At 49.7% G+C, this 15,005-nt stretch overlaps 1 protein-coding gene across 2 annotated transcripts in view; it reads right to left on the bottom strand.

The window, feature by feature from the left end:
• LOC117061252 (semaphorin-3F-like) overlaps positions 1–5,497 on the bottom strand; it is a 30,566-nt gene extending 25,069 nt beyond the window's left edge. For both annotated transcript variants that reach the window (XM_033173967.1, XM_033173968.1), the window contains exon 1: positions 5,392–5,497. In XM_033173967.1, coding sequence (XP_033029858.1) covers positions 5,392–5,497 — 106 coding nt within the window. The remainder of the gene's footprint in view (positions 1–5,391) is intronic.
• Between the last annotated feature and the right edge of the window lie 9,508 nt (positions 5,498–15,005).

Genomic DNA, 15,005 nt, shown 5'->3' with positions numbered 1-15,005 from the left:
GCTGAGCCATGGAATCCACTCCAACAAGATGCAGTGGTGGTCATCACCAACCTGGATGGCTTCTAAAGAGGATGAGGCAGATTCATGGAGGAGAAGGCTATGAGCAGCTACGAGCCACCAAGGCGATGTTCTACCTCCACTGTCAGAGGCAGGATGCTCCTGAATGCCAGTGGGTGGGAACCACAAGTGGGGAGAGTGGCGTTGCTCTCAGGTCCTCCCATGGGCATCTGCTTAGGCACCGTGGAAACAGGGATGCTGGACTAGTTGGGTCATTCGCCTGATCCAGAAGGCTGTTCCTACGTTTCTATGTTCTTTTCCCGATAAAGGTGCCTTGACACCTCCTGCATCTACATACTACTGTTAGCACAGCAAGAGTACAACACTTTTGGAAAGCCATGAACTTTAACAAGCCTCTGGAAGTCAAGCAGGAGTGGCAAATGACCCTTGCAATAGAACTTGATGTCCCCTCTGCCCCAAGCTCACTGGGTGGCCTCACTGGTTCTATTTTATATCACCAAAAAATAAAATGTTGTTACATGCCTTGGCACAGGGTAGACAATCAGTTGGACATGAACAAAAAAGTGACCTTCCCACATTGTGCAACAGCAGGAGAACCCACCATATCAAAGGCACACACAACCAGAACCCACTTTGTAAAGGTGCATGGGCTCTTCATGTGGCAGACGTGTTGAACAGACACAAAGAACATTGTGCACCCAGCACAGATCTTTGCCACACCCTGGCCAAGCCCACGGTGCAATCTAGGCTGCAGCAACCAAGCGGCTTCAGTTCACAAAGAGCAACTGCACAACACTCTTCTCCCCACACTGTTCCCAAACAGTAATGCCCAGCCATACTTCCACTGCACCCTCCTGCCTTCATGAAACATAAGCTGGCCAGGCTGCACATGAGATTACTGACTCCCCAAGGCTGCAATCCATGACATGCGTCCTCACCACATACAGTCCTATGGGTGCACACAGACACAGGCAAACACACGTGTCTATTGCATGTGTGCATTCATGCATGCATGCACGCGCACACGCACACACACATGGCAGAATGGTGTTCAGGGCTTTGCCTTTTATAGGCAGGATTGCTGCTGCCAGAAGGAATGAATTGTCCTTTGGCCAAGGATGTTTCTCTCTCTCTCTCTCTCTCTCTCTTGCACACCCATACACACCCATGTACTTCAAGGGCTGGGCTAGCACCAAATGCCTTAGCTGAAGGAAAGGAGGGGAAAAGGGCTGCAAGGAGAAAAGAGGGCTGGGTGCCCGTAATGGGGGTTGTGGCATGCGCTCCCCCAGCAATTAAACGATCTCCTCTCTGCCCCAATCTCTCTCACTTCCCCTTCCCAACAATGTGCTTTGAAAAGGGGAATCCATCCAAGTGTGTTCCAGCCTCTTCTCTGTATGGCATGCTGGGTATTTTAAGCCCTTCTGGGAAATCCTTTCCCCCTGTGACTGGCAAGTAACCAGATCCCGGAATCCCCGAGAACAGAGAGTGTAGGGGGAACCCAGCAAGGTCACAGGAGATGTATTTGGGGATGGGGGGAGGGCAGCAGGAGAAGCCAACACGACAGCAGAGGACCCACACATACAATGGCATGTGTTTGTGTGACTGGGAAAAAAATACACCTGTAGTAAGGCACTTTCCACAGTAAGAAAACCGTCTAGGCAATTTTCCTGCCTTCTGGCAGTATCTCAGCATGCAAGGGCATGCCTTGAAGGTGACGCTTGTGCCAAATTTGCAGGTGTCATTGGCTCATGAATTGACATGATTTGCTGCATAGGATGCAGTCAGGGAGAGAAACCCACACAAGCAGACTTGGCCCTGTGCACATTAACTGCATGGCCCACTCATGCTGTCCTGCACATGGCACAAAATGCTGCTAATATATGTACAACTCATGGCAACCATTGTGGGAATGTGTTCACCTTTGCTTATGTGTGAATGGCCTTATAGTTCACACATATAGTTGACGATCTCTGCCCAAAGATCTGCTTGTCACTAAACATTCCCATTTAAATATAACCCATTGCTCGCACACTTGCCAGCACACAAAAAGGTGTTGCTTATTGTAAGACTACACACATATAGCTGCCAGAATAAGGCTGCATGATTATGTGGTGCCTATGGAACCTATTGCCACACGGTGGTGCGGCTGCTACAATGAGCAAAAGCAATTTAAAAAAATAATAATAATCATAATTAGATGGATGTAAGGAAAACCTTGCTGGTGGCTTCTAGGCATAATAGCCAAAAACGCATCTGCCATAAAGGAAAACAGCATCCCTCTGGCTACCACATCAGAAGGCTGAATGAATGAATGAATTTATTTTTACGGTCACAGACCAACTTACTAAATCAATAATACAAAAATAATACATTAAAATTTGCACAACAAAACCATACACGTATATATACGTATACAGCAGCATTTAAAATATATAGATTAGAATTGGGGCATTAAAATGTGGCCTAAAAATTGCCATTTAGGGTCCTATTCATAGCGATAACACCGCTTGTTCTCTGAGCTTTATGGCTGCTACACAGTATTTAGCTAATCTCAGGGTCCATCATCAGAAGGCTTAACAATGAGGGATGGACATGGGCATCAGACTGTGCTTGCAAATCTCTCTGAGGATTCTGGTTGGCCACTGTTGCTAGAATTCCAAGCCAAAAAAATCCAGGCCATTGGTCAGGTACCAACAAACAAATCTCCTGATCTGACAGGAGACCTTTTCTTTTTGCCCTGTGGAGGGACACACTGCACATGCATAAACACAGGTAGAAAAGGGTAGAAAAGGGTACCTATTTTCTAGAACAGAAACATCCCACTCCCAATAGACGGTGATCTACTCACACTATATAGGAAAACTGGCAGTGACCTACCCATTGTCACTGGATGGACCAAAGTTGTTGAGCTTGTTTGGGAAAGGCAAAGTTGTTGAGCCACAGTTGTCCCCCCCCTTTTGGGGGGGGAGATCACTGAGGGGCCAAAGATCTACCAGGATCTATCAGGTACACCCCGCCATCTAGCAGTAGATCACAATCTACCTGTTGGACACCTTACTGTGGTGTTCTATGGTTCTCATTAAGGAACATCCTTGCTTCCTTGCCGTCAACCAACTTTCAAGGTGAGAAATGTGGCGTAGTTCTTTACGGGCCTCATCTGCATGCAAAATGGGCATCTTCTTGTCCTCCTCCACTTGCAGATGAGCAGGTATCAACATTTATAGTCCACCTCTGTTTGAGCAGCTCACAGCAGCAGCACACATGGGGATTATCCCATTATATCCTCACAGTGTGGGCTAGGATCAGAGATAGTGACGGGCCCAACATCATGCAGGAAGCTTTAGAGCCAATTGTATATCTCTCTAGCCCAAGTGGCCTTGCGTCATGCTGGAGCTGTGAAATGATTGCCTACATTTTACACACACAACCCAAAGCCCTTGCCTACCACTGCCACAAGCACCTGTGAATCTGCCCCTGTTTTTCCTCTTTTCTTTCATGTCACTGCTTACTCACATACAACCTGCCTTCTGACTGATCAACACACAATCTCTCCTCCTCCTCAATGAATGGCTATGACTTCAAACAATTCCAAGGAGCTTGGAGTACAAACATAACAAGTGACCATCACAGAGAAATCCACGTGTGCAGTTATGGAGATCCTCAAGATGAACTCAAGTGCAAATTCAAGGAGTGAAATATCTCTCCCCCCAAACATCCCCTCCTACACAGTAATAATGCACTACAGCATTATTATTAGTAGGGCTGAAATGTTTAGCCAATCAGTGAGACTGAGCAATTCAAAATCTCGTAGATATAACTGGGCAGCAGATTTAAAATAATTCACTAGCTCTTACAGTGGTACCTCGGGTTACATACGCTTCAGGTTACAGACGCTTCAGGTTACAAACTCCGCTAACCCAGAAATAACGCTTCAGGTTAAGAACTTTGCTTCAGGATAAGAACAGAAATTGTGCTCTGGTGGCGCAGCGGCAACGGGAGGCCCCATTAGCTAAAGTGGTGCTTCAGGTTAAGAACAGTTTCAGGTTAAGAACGGACCTCCGGAACGAATTAAGTACGTAACCAGAGGTACCACTGTATTTTTGAATTCACAGGCAGCAAGCACATTCAGATGAGAGGCATCACACCCCCTTCCAACTTTCTCCCAAGGAGAGAATGCCTCTTCTGGGGTGGGCACCTTCTGTGGGACACCCACATGCACCCACAATCTAAGAATGCTACACTCCTGCCTCAGAACTGTAGTTTTATTCATATGCAAACCAATGCAGATATAGTCAGTTACTCAATTGATTAAAAATCTTGCATGGCTTAATCAGCTTACCAGTTTCTTTCACCAGCTGACAGCCCTAATTATCCTGATCTTTTGGTGCTGCCCGCTGCCATGAGAACCCCATATTTAGGTTGGCTGACAGAAGCAAACATACACATTTCAGTATGGAAAGAGAGTGTTGTGTAATGGTTAGTGTTGGACTAGGACTAAGGAGAAATTGATTAAAATCTCTGCTCAGCTGTGAAGTTCACTGGTTGTCTAGTCATTAGCTCTTTACCTAACCCTACCACACAGGGTTGTTCAGAGGATAAAAAGGAGGGGAAACAGAACTGTGTGCAGTGCATTGCCTTGAACCTCGAGACAGGATATCAATAACATAAAAAATAAATGCAATGGGCTGTAGCCAACTAAATTCTACTCAAAGTAGACCCATTGAAATTAATGGACCCAAGTTAGTCATGTCCATCAATTTAAGCAGGTCTACTCTGAGCAGGACTAACACTGGATACAAAGCAATGAAAATCACACACCCCTCCATAACAGTTCTCAGTTGTAAGCAGCACCCCTTCACAGCCGGCACTATCATTAGACCCACTACAGGTGGGTAGCCGTGTTGGTCTGCCATAGTCGAAACAAAATAGAAAATTCTTTCCAGTAGCACCTTAGAGACCAACTGAGTTTGTTCTTCGTATGAGCTTTCGTGTGCATGCACACTTCTTCAGAAGTGTGCACGCACTAGGCAGCTGCCTCAGGTGCAGACCTCTGAAAGGCACAATTTTATCCAGATTAGTTTTTGTTACATCTTATAAATTCCTGATAATGTTTTACTTTTATATTTTGAAGAATCTTATCATGTCTACAAGACATGTGTTTCTGAAAAGTGAAGTTAGCAATTTGGGAGGCGGGATGCCGGGTGCAAGTACTTAGCCTTGCCCAGGGGGGCAAAATAGCCCTGCACCGGCACTGCCCAGTGGTGCCACACCTCCCGCTTCCCTTCTGTGCCCACCTGGAAGGCGACTCCCACGGCCTCCACCCACAGCCCTGGGCATCACCTGAGTCTCGCCGAGCCGCCTTCTTCTTCTTACCTTTGTAGGTTAGGTAGACCCGGGGAGCGCCGGCGAGGCTGCTCTGGCCCAGGCAGCAGCGGAGCAGCAGCGCCAGCAGCAGGAGCGGGGGTGCCCAGGGCGCCATGGCCCACGGAGTCCTCGGGACACCTGTGGCGGGAAGAGAGAGACACCTGGAGCCGCGCCCTTCTTCTGCAGGGCTCTGGGGCACCTGGCGAGGGGAGCAGGAGAGGGATACACGCGCCCCCCCTGGGTGCTTGGCGGCAGGGAAGCGGTTGGTGGGGGAGAGGCCTAGAGGGCGCTGCGTCCGAGGGCGCGAGATCAAAGGCGCCTGCCTCGCCCGGCCCACCCGGCGCCCGGCCAAGGCGCTGTAACCCGAGTGGCGGCCGCGGCTCCTGGCCACTTCAAAGGCTTGCTCTCCCTCTGCCCGCTTCGGCTGCACGCTCCCCCCTCGCCATTCTTGCTCTCCCCTCCTTCCTTCAGGCCAGCGGCACTTTGAAGTTGGGGGACGCAGGCTGGGAGTCCCCAAATGGGTGCTGGCTCCCAGCCCACCGCACCCCCCCCCACCAACTCTACCTCATTGGACTCCTCCTGGACCCCGGGAAATGGCGCCCCCTGCCGGCGCCCCGCCCGGAGCACTTCGCCTTGGGACGGCCCCCTTCATTCTGGAGAGGGCACCGACGCTTGAGCTGCCATTCTGGACTCGGTGTTGCTGTGGCCTCCTGACGCCATCACTCTCAGCACAAGGGGGCAGGAACGGCAGCAATCCCTCCCCGAGCCCCAGCCGGGCTATAATCTTCCCCATGCCACAGAACAGGTGCCAGGGGACAATGCCAGGAGCACCCCCTCCGCGCGCCCCGCCAGCCCCTCCGCTCCCACCCTCTGCACACGCAGCTCACACTCCGTGCCAGCAGGGCTCGGGCTGGGCGCTTTGATCTGCCTGCCAGTCCCGGTCGTCCCTTCGGCTCTCCCTGCCTATGTGCGCTGCTGCTCTGCTCTGCCCTGTCCTGTCCCTAGTTCCGCCGACGTGCTGCAACCTGTCGCTTCCATACCTGAGCCAGGTGCAGCTAACCGAAGCAGGGCATGCTGGGACATGGAGTCCCAAATGGCCCCAGGTGCCAGAGGGGGCTTGACTCCCTTAACGCGCACAGCAAAGTCACCCCCCATAAATCGAGGGTCCATATTTCGCATGTTTGGCCACATCTCTCGGTCTCTCTCTCCCTTGACACGCAAGAACTCCGAGAGCACAAAGAAGACCCTCAGGTGCCAGCCTCAGGTCCGCCCCCCCCCCCCAGCCCGGCCAGATCTGCTGCCACAGCTTTGTTTTGAAAAGGACAGGAGGAGCCTCCCTCCTTCCCAGTTTCTTCTTAGTTATTTGCCGCCTGGCCCTCACCCCAGAAGCGGCTGCATCTCAGGCAAAAGCTGCAACCCCGACGCGCGCTTTTCCGGGAGCCAGTGCTACTGAAGCGCCCGCCGCGGAACGTCTTTTGGGTAAACGCGCGCAGAGTCGAAGGGACAAGAGAAGCAGGAGCGGCGCAAAGTGTGTGCGTGCCTCTCCCCCCCCCCCCAAGCTTTAGAGGAAAAATAAATAACAGGACTGGCTGGAGAGGAGGAATGTTGCAACCGAGGACTGCGGCGGAGGTTGGTGGGGTGGCAATCTGTTACTGGGATACAGAAGGAAGCACTGGGGCTAAGGAACAGGGCCAGGATCGTCGCAAGGGCTGCGGAGTCTCCAGCCTTAAGAGAGCGGAAAGGCAAAGCTCAGAGGCCACTCACCGCCCCGCTCCCGGTTCCCGACCAACGCGGCGGCTCAGAGCCCGCGGGCGCGTCCACTCGCCGGCGCGCACGAAACTTTCTCCGTGGTGATGTTTCTCCGGAGGGGAGCCGGTCGCCGCGAAGGGAAGAGGCGCATCGCTGCCCCCCCTCCCCGCCTCCCCACCCGCGGGATCCTGGGTTTTGTCACTCTGCGGAGGGAACGAGAAGCAGCTGAACGTCGTCGCCCCACCGGGCAAACCCACCGCGCTAATCGGCGTGCAAGTTCCTGCTCTGCCTCCTGGAGCCAGAGGAGCAGAGCCGGCCTCTCCCGAGACGGGCGGGACGCCTTAACCCCTTCGCTGCTCCCGGAGCCGAAGAGGAAAGCGCTCCCCAGGCGGTCGGGCGGTCGGCGTGGCGCCCCGGCGCCCCCTCCCTCCACAAGAAAGAGGGATCCGGGCAGGAGGGGCGGCGGTGCAGCCTGCAGACAAGAGGGACTCCGAGAAGATGGGCGGGGCGGGGGGATGGGGAAGACCTTCCCCAGCTGGGGGTCTCAGCCATGCGCCCGTTTCTTTGATGCCTCCTTGCCTTCTATGGGGCGCTCCTCCAAATCTGCCCCTCAGCCTTTGGGTGGTGGTGGGGGGGGGGGAAGAAAATCTGGCTCCAGCAGCAAATTCCAGAGTCAGGAGGAGCCGAGAGAGGTCTTTTACCTGCGCCAGGATCCAGCGGGCGCGCGTGTGTCACAACAACAACCTCCTCTCGTGCCAGGCAGGCCCAGGAGGCTCCGGAGCCCGTTCCTCGGGAGTTGTTTGCATCCTGCCAGCCGCACCTTTGGACTCTCCCCGGCGAGGAGGAGGGCGGCACCTGCAGGAGGCCAGGAAAGGGGGGGGGGTCCCTGGCAGGGGAGCCGGAGAAGGCGGGGTGTGAGGTGCTGGAAGGAGCCCGGGGCAGATCCGGCTGGAGGAGGAGAGGCGAGAAAGACGCCTTGACAGGTGGGCAGGTCACCCCCCCCTCCAGAATCCAGAGCTTTCCCACCAGCGCACCCTTCGCACCGGGCGACCCACCTAATCAAGCTCCTCTTAAAGACAGGATGGCGCCAGACTTACTTTGGCATCTAGCGGAGATGGGATGATGGGGCAGCTCTTGCACAACAGAGCCCAGGATGTAGCTTCACAGGAGCAGCACCGCGGTACATCTCTTGCCTCCTTCAAAGGGCGCAGAATGGAAGAAAGTCTCTTTCTCCAACCTCCCCCCAAACTCCATCTCTACTCTTTATGACCCAGTGGATTTTGAAAAAGTGGGGCTGTCAGGAAAGGACAGCAGTCTGAGCCCACAACACACCGCAGGCTTGACTCACCGCATTTTGAAGTTAGCAAAATAATATACTTTCTTGTCCAATGTGTGACTGCCCTGTAAGACCATTTCGTGTGGCCTAAACATACCACTGTTCTGAGGTTGCTTTCCTGAGCTTTGGACCACATCTTACATACAAGGCATAGTGAGGCCAAGATCCACCCCTGAAAGTTTGCTCTAATGATGCCCATGTTGCCACCCTGGCACACACCCAGCTGGTGCCTCCAGGGTCTTCTCTGGTGAGGCTGTTGCATCTTTTCCTTGAGAGTGCTACAGTACAGGAGAAACATTGAACTCTAAACGGAAGACCCCCCCCCCCAAAGGCAAAGGCCTGTAAATATAGGCAACCACAGGCACTACAAAACTATGTAAAAAACATGAGTCAGTGAACTGTGAAAGAAACACAGCACACATGATTTATACCAAATATGGTCTTGTGTTGTGCAGGGATGGGGAACTGATGGCCCCCCAGATGTTGATGAACTATCACTCCCACCACCTCTGATTATTACCTGTCTGAGGCTGATGGGAGATGGCGTCTCACTCTGACAACATATGGAGGGCCACAGGTTCCCATCATATTTTCACAAAGTGTGTCATTGTGAAGCTTGATCTATGACAATGCAAAAGGGAGGCCTAGCAGCTTGCTCATTTCATTAACTTATTGATGAGTATGCATAATTTAAACATTGCACATCACATTGTCATGTAATAATACTTTATTGAGCTAATACTTAAAGAGTACTGATTTATTGGGTACCAGATAGTGCCCATTAACATGAGCCTTCTAGATTGAATTGATTGATCAATATGAGTTATGTAGTTCTTCAGTTTGGGTGCAACCTTCCAGCCTATGTGAATCCACAGAATCCTTTAATTTTTACAAAATGACTTGGTGGCGGCCTGGGGGGGTGGGGTGGGGAAGGCGTGGTTGGCCATCTAACAGAATATTGTTGCAACGCCTAGCTAGAATCAGAAATAGTCAGCAGGTTCCTTGCCCTGTGGGAGACACCTAAAGCTGCACAGGGAAAACATTACTCAACCAGGCCTTTGGCCGTTATGCAGTCTTTGACCTTTTAAATATTTGTGGGGTGGGGGTATGTTGTTGTTGTTGTTGTTGTTGTTGTTAGCATTTTGTGTTTTCATGTTGTAAACTGCCCTGTGATCTTTGGATAAAGTGTGGTATATAAATTTGGATGAAATGTGGTATATAAATTTAATTAATTAATAGGGAAGAGCCATAATTCAGTGGCAGAGCAACTTTAATTTCTAGTTAAAATTAAAATAGGAAAGACCACTTTCTGCCTGAGACCTGGTGACCTGGCGAGCTGCTTCCAGTCAGAGGAAGCAAGCAATATTGGGCTTGATGGAAAAACAGTCCTAGTACTGTATATAGAACAGATTCATTTTTTGAGAGACTCTGTAGACCAGTGCTGGAACACAGATTCAATTCCTGGCATCTCCAGGCAGGTCTGGGAAAGACCCATCTGAGATCCTGGAAACCTGATGCCAGTCACCACAAAACAATACTGAGCGATATGGACCAGAGGTCTGACTCAGTCTAAAGCAGCTTCCGATGTTCTTCATACGACCTTCTCCCCAGGAAGGCTCAGTATAAACTGACCTTGAGAAGGGGAAAAAAAATACTCTGTTCAAAGGCACAGGAAGCCAACACCCTTCTTGTATTAAGAAAATATCACGCCAGAAGATAATATTTGTGAGTGATTATAGTTGTGCATTGTATATTTGGAGAGATTTCTTGTCTTGTGTACACTGGGCTTCTGAATGACCATTCTCGCTACCTTCCTTCCTTCTGCTTAAGCAACCTTCTATTACTAGCTTTCCAACCACACATGCAAAATGTAAAAAAAACAGAATCAGAGCAGGTGGGAAAAAGGCAAAGGAAGATGGGAACATGCTCACTTAGAAGGTTGCTCTTCAAAAATAAAAATGGAAAAACAGTACTGCACACAGTTGGGAAAATCCATTTCCCTTCCCTGTGCTAAAGAGTGCCCCTCCCCCACCCCATGCCCAGATTTCCCAGACTAGTGCAAATGCCTCTTTTCATGCTACAGCCTTATTGTTAGGAATTGCTACCCAAGCATGCGCTATTCCTGTCCCCCTCCCCATCCTGTGTGCATGCCACACACAGCAGGAATGGTTCCCACGGTTCCTGGTGTCCCGTCCCCCCCCCACCTCATGGAAGGGGGCTGCGGGGGAGGGCATTACTAAAGGGGGAGGGAAGAGGATGTGTTGATGGAGATGAGAGAGAAATGAGCCTGATTAGGGGAGGAGGGTTTGATTATTCCCATTGCCAGCAGGTGCCCGCGGAAGGAGTTCCATGGGGATGGGGGTGCCTAGCAACGCTCTCTGAAGCGCAAACTGGGCGGAGGCAGATGGGACCTGAAAAAACCAGCCAAGGAATGGGGGGGGGAACCTACAACCCCCCTAGAGGAGGTTTAGGCCCCAGGTCAAATTCTTTGGGCCAGGAAATCTATTGCAATCCACAACAGAGGGAAATCCCAGAGAGAAAAACTATTTGGGCATCCATTCTCTCCCTTCAAAGAAGCACTCTCCAACCTTCGCTTTTGGCCCTTGCAGGTAGAATCGCAAAGGAAGTTGAGCCTGTTATTGGAAAAGCCAGAAAGAGACTTCTAGACCTTCTCTACATTGTGTTCAGGCTAACCATTATGTGGGCCAAATACAGATCTATGCTTAAGGTCTCCTCACTATCCCAAGACTGTGGGCTGGAAGAGGATAGAGGTGAAGTTGAAAAACCTGTAAATGTAGAAGGTCTCTGATGAGATTTTATAGATTCTCTCTCAGCTATATCTATACTGTACTTGTACTCTTAAAGTACATATAAAGCACATGACTTCCTTCAAATAATCTTGGGAAATGTATCTGAAGAAGTGTGCATGAACACGAAAGCTCATACCAAGAACAAACTTAGTTGGTCTCTAAGGTGCTACTGGAAGGAATTTTTTTTTTTATTTTGTTTTGACTATGGCAGACCAACACGGCTACCTACCTGTAATTGGGAAATGTAGTTTGTGAAGGGTGTTGGGGATAAGTTCTTCAGGGATAGCCATGTGCTTTAAATGTATGGTGTGGATGTGACTTTCGTCTGTAACGTCTGGCTGAATCACCCAGTTAATTATACTGTGAAGGCAACCCTTGACACAGTGCATTTGGTGGAGTTAGGGCAGAGGCCAGGACTGAGAATCAGAACTCCTGGATTATGTCACTTGCACACTCCAAATAGGGTAAAGGCAAAGGATAAAGGGACCCCTGACTATTAGGTCCAGTCGCAGACGACTCTGGGGTTGCGGCGCTCATCTCACTCTATAGGTTGAGGGGGCAGGCATTTGTCCTCAGACAGTTTTACTGGGTCATGTGTCTAGCATGACTAAGCTGATTCTGGTGAACCAGAGTAGCGCACAGAAACGCCGTTTACCTTCCTGCTGGAGCAGTACCTATTTATCTACTTGCACTTTGATGTCCTTTTGAACTGCTAGGTTGGGAGGAGCAGGGACCCAGCAACCAACGGGAGTTCACCCTGTCACGGGGATTCGAACCGCCGACCTTCTGATCGGCAAGCCCTAGGCTCTGTGGTTTAGACCACAGCACCACCCACGTCTATGTATGGTAGCTATGCCTAATGTATGCAGAAGACACTATTTTGCACCTTTCCTGAGAAGAACTTGGTACATGTTTTTGGCTCCTGCATAAAGTGGAAAGCAGAAGATGAGGTTGTCTGTGAGAACAGGGCACTTCCAGACTGCTGATAATTTTGCAGGTGGGAAACAGCTGCATACTGGGAAATTCAGGCCATGCAGTTAAGATGGATTTGGTGCTCAGGCTTAAAAATAATAAATAATGAGAGTAACAGGGAAATGTGGGATAACAATTGCTTGATGCAACATTAATGGCCAATAAAGCGAGATGAGCGCCGCAACCCCAGAGTCATCCGCAACTGGACCTAATGGTCAGGGGTCCCTTTACCTTTACCTTATACCACTTTAAGAGTCATGGCTTCCCCCAAAGAATACTGGGAACTGTAGTTTGTTAAGGGTGCTGAGAGTTGTTAGGAGACCCCTTGCCCCCCCCCCAGAGCTGTTAAACCACTTTGGGAATTGTAGCTCTGTGATGTAAGTAGGGTTTTCAGCACCCTTAACGAACTACAGTGCCCAGGATTCTTTGCAGAAAGTAATGGCCCTTAAAGTGGTCTAATAGTGCTTTAAATGTATGGTGTGGATTTGAACAATTGTATCGATTCCCTGCAAACAAATCAGAATGAATGCTCAGTAAATAGCTGCCATCATAGAAGGTCCCCAGAACCTTTGTGCAAATGAATAATCATGAATATTCAATAAGCAGACTGCCTGCAAGTGACCAAGAACAGCTTGAAGGACAGGACATAAAAGCTGGAAGTAGGGAAGGTGTGGAGGAGGGAAGAGAACTCAAAATTACATGGCAGTTCAGAGGGGAAGAAGGTAAATCACAGATTCCAGCCCCAAGGGCCTTGACTGTGGAATGCCAGGTATTCCTTCTCCCTCCCCTCCATGTCTGCAGTAATTGTCCGCCTTGCTGTTTCCCTTGCTCTAAACCTACACGCACCACCAACCCTCCTCTGACCCTGCAAGTGATCCTGCCACATTTTCCAGTGTCCTTTGGTTTCCCCCTGTCCCTGCCCTGGCTTTAAGGCAATGGTCAGCAACTGACAGCCTCCAAGTCAAATCTAGCCCACAAAAGGCTGCCAGCTGATTTACAGACCATGGGAGCAACAAGCCATGTTCCAAATACAGTGGTGCCTCGGGTTAAGAACTTAATTTGTTCTGGAGGTCCGTTCTTAACCTGAAACTGTTCTTAACCTGAGGTACCACTTTAGCTAATGGGGCCTCGCGCTGCTTCTGCCGCACAGTTTCTGTTCTCATCCTGAAGCAAAGTTCTTAACCCGAGGTACTATTTCTGGGTTAGCAGAGTCTGTAACCTGAAGCGTCTATAACCCAAGGTACCACTGTATATATAGTTATTTGCTTCCAAATCCCAAACACACCAACCACTTCCTCACAGCTTATTGCATGCCTCTGTGAGGTTTCTGCCAGAACAGGGGGAGGGGCTGATAATGGTTCCTGTGGGGGAATCCTTTGGATGAAAAATGTGGGATAACCAGCCTCATATAGCCAACATGCTTAAGTCTAAGTGCTCACTAAGTCTGAGTGCTCACTAGAAGGACAGATCCTGAAGTTGAGGCTCCAGTACTTTGTCCACCTCATGAGAAGAGAAGACTCCCTAGAAAAGACCCTGATGTTGGGAAAGATGGAGGGCACAAGGAGAAGGGGACGACAAAGGATGAGATGGTTGGACAGTGTTCTCGAAGCTACTAACATGAGTTTGGCCAAACTGCGGGAGGCAGTGAAGGATAGGCGTGCCTGGCGTGCTCTGGTCCATGGGGTCACGAAGAGTCGGACACGACTGAACGACTGAACAACAACAACAACAACAACAATGCATGAAGGGGTTAAATGCCATAGAGTAAGCTGTCCTGCCAGGCTTAGCTAGGGCACTCCCACTCTCCTTGGGAGGAGGGTAATCAAGCCTATTGTTGTACCTCAGTCTACCTGAGAAGCTGAGCATGTAAAGAGGTCTGAGCTCAGGCCGCATGGCTCTAACAAGCCACTCTTATGTTCCTATACCAATAATTTAGGAACTTTCATCACTTTATAACGAAACCAAGTTTTACTGCCTGTGTAACATTTTCTGAATGCCATAGGGGAAAGTGCATGAATCCAACCTTTGAAGAGTTTGCTAGCAAACCATTTCTAACTTACCAAATGTGTGGTCTTTTTCTATGTTAAGGAAAGAGGGGACTATTTTGGAACTCACAAGGGCATATCTTAAGGTCTAAGAGCCTGTATTTCAATGCTTTACTTTCCTGCGTGTTTTGTGATTGTAAATCTCTGCTGGGGTTCTATCACCAAAGAATACTTGCCTAAAACCTGGATGATGGCATCTGGAAAGTGTGTGCATACACACACCCCACCTCCGTATTTTTCCCTTGCCACCAACAAGGAAAAGAAGGGCTTGACGTTCCAGTGCTAGGCCCTATATTAAACTCTACAAGGTATTTGAGAGCATTTTTTTAATTGATTCATAGTTTTAATTATAAGATTATAGTCCAAGTGCTGATATCAGCTATATTTCCCAATTGCAGACACATATTCTATGCAAATACCATGCTTGGGAGAAGTAATGGGAGACTGCACAAATCAGAAGCTATCTGGAGGGTCTACTATGTATTGTATGGAAAATTCTCCAGGACTTCTAACATGGTTTCTCTATCTTTCTCCCTTAAAGTCCTTAGGATGATGCCTTACATATTCTTGAAATATCTCCATCTCATTTTTTGTTACTTGCTCATTTATTGAAGCAATAGCTGACGCAGAAGTCCACAGTAGCCTCAAGACTTGTTGCTAGACTCTCACTCCCAGGGACGGGTCTCTAGTTGATGGCATTGTTCGGAAAGG

The sequence above is a fragment of the Lacerta agilis genome, chromosome 16 (assembly GCF_009819535.1).
Source record: "Lacerta agilis isolate rLacAgi1 chromosome 16, rLacAgi1.pri, whole genome shotgun sequence".
In the NCBI taxonomy this organism is placed as follows: domain Eukaryota; kingdom Metazoa; phylum Chordata; class Lepidosauria; order Squamata; family Lacertidae; genus Lacerta; species Lacerta agilis.
This window is presented reverse-complemented; position numbering and strand designations above follow the sequence as displayed.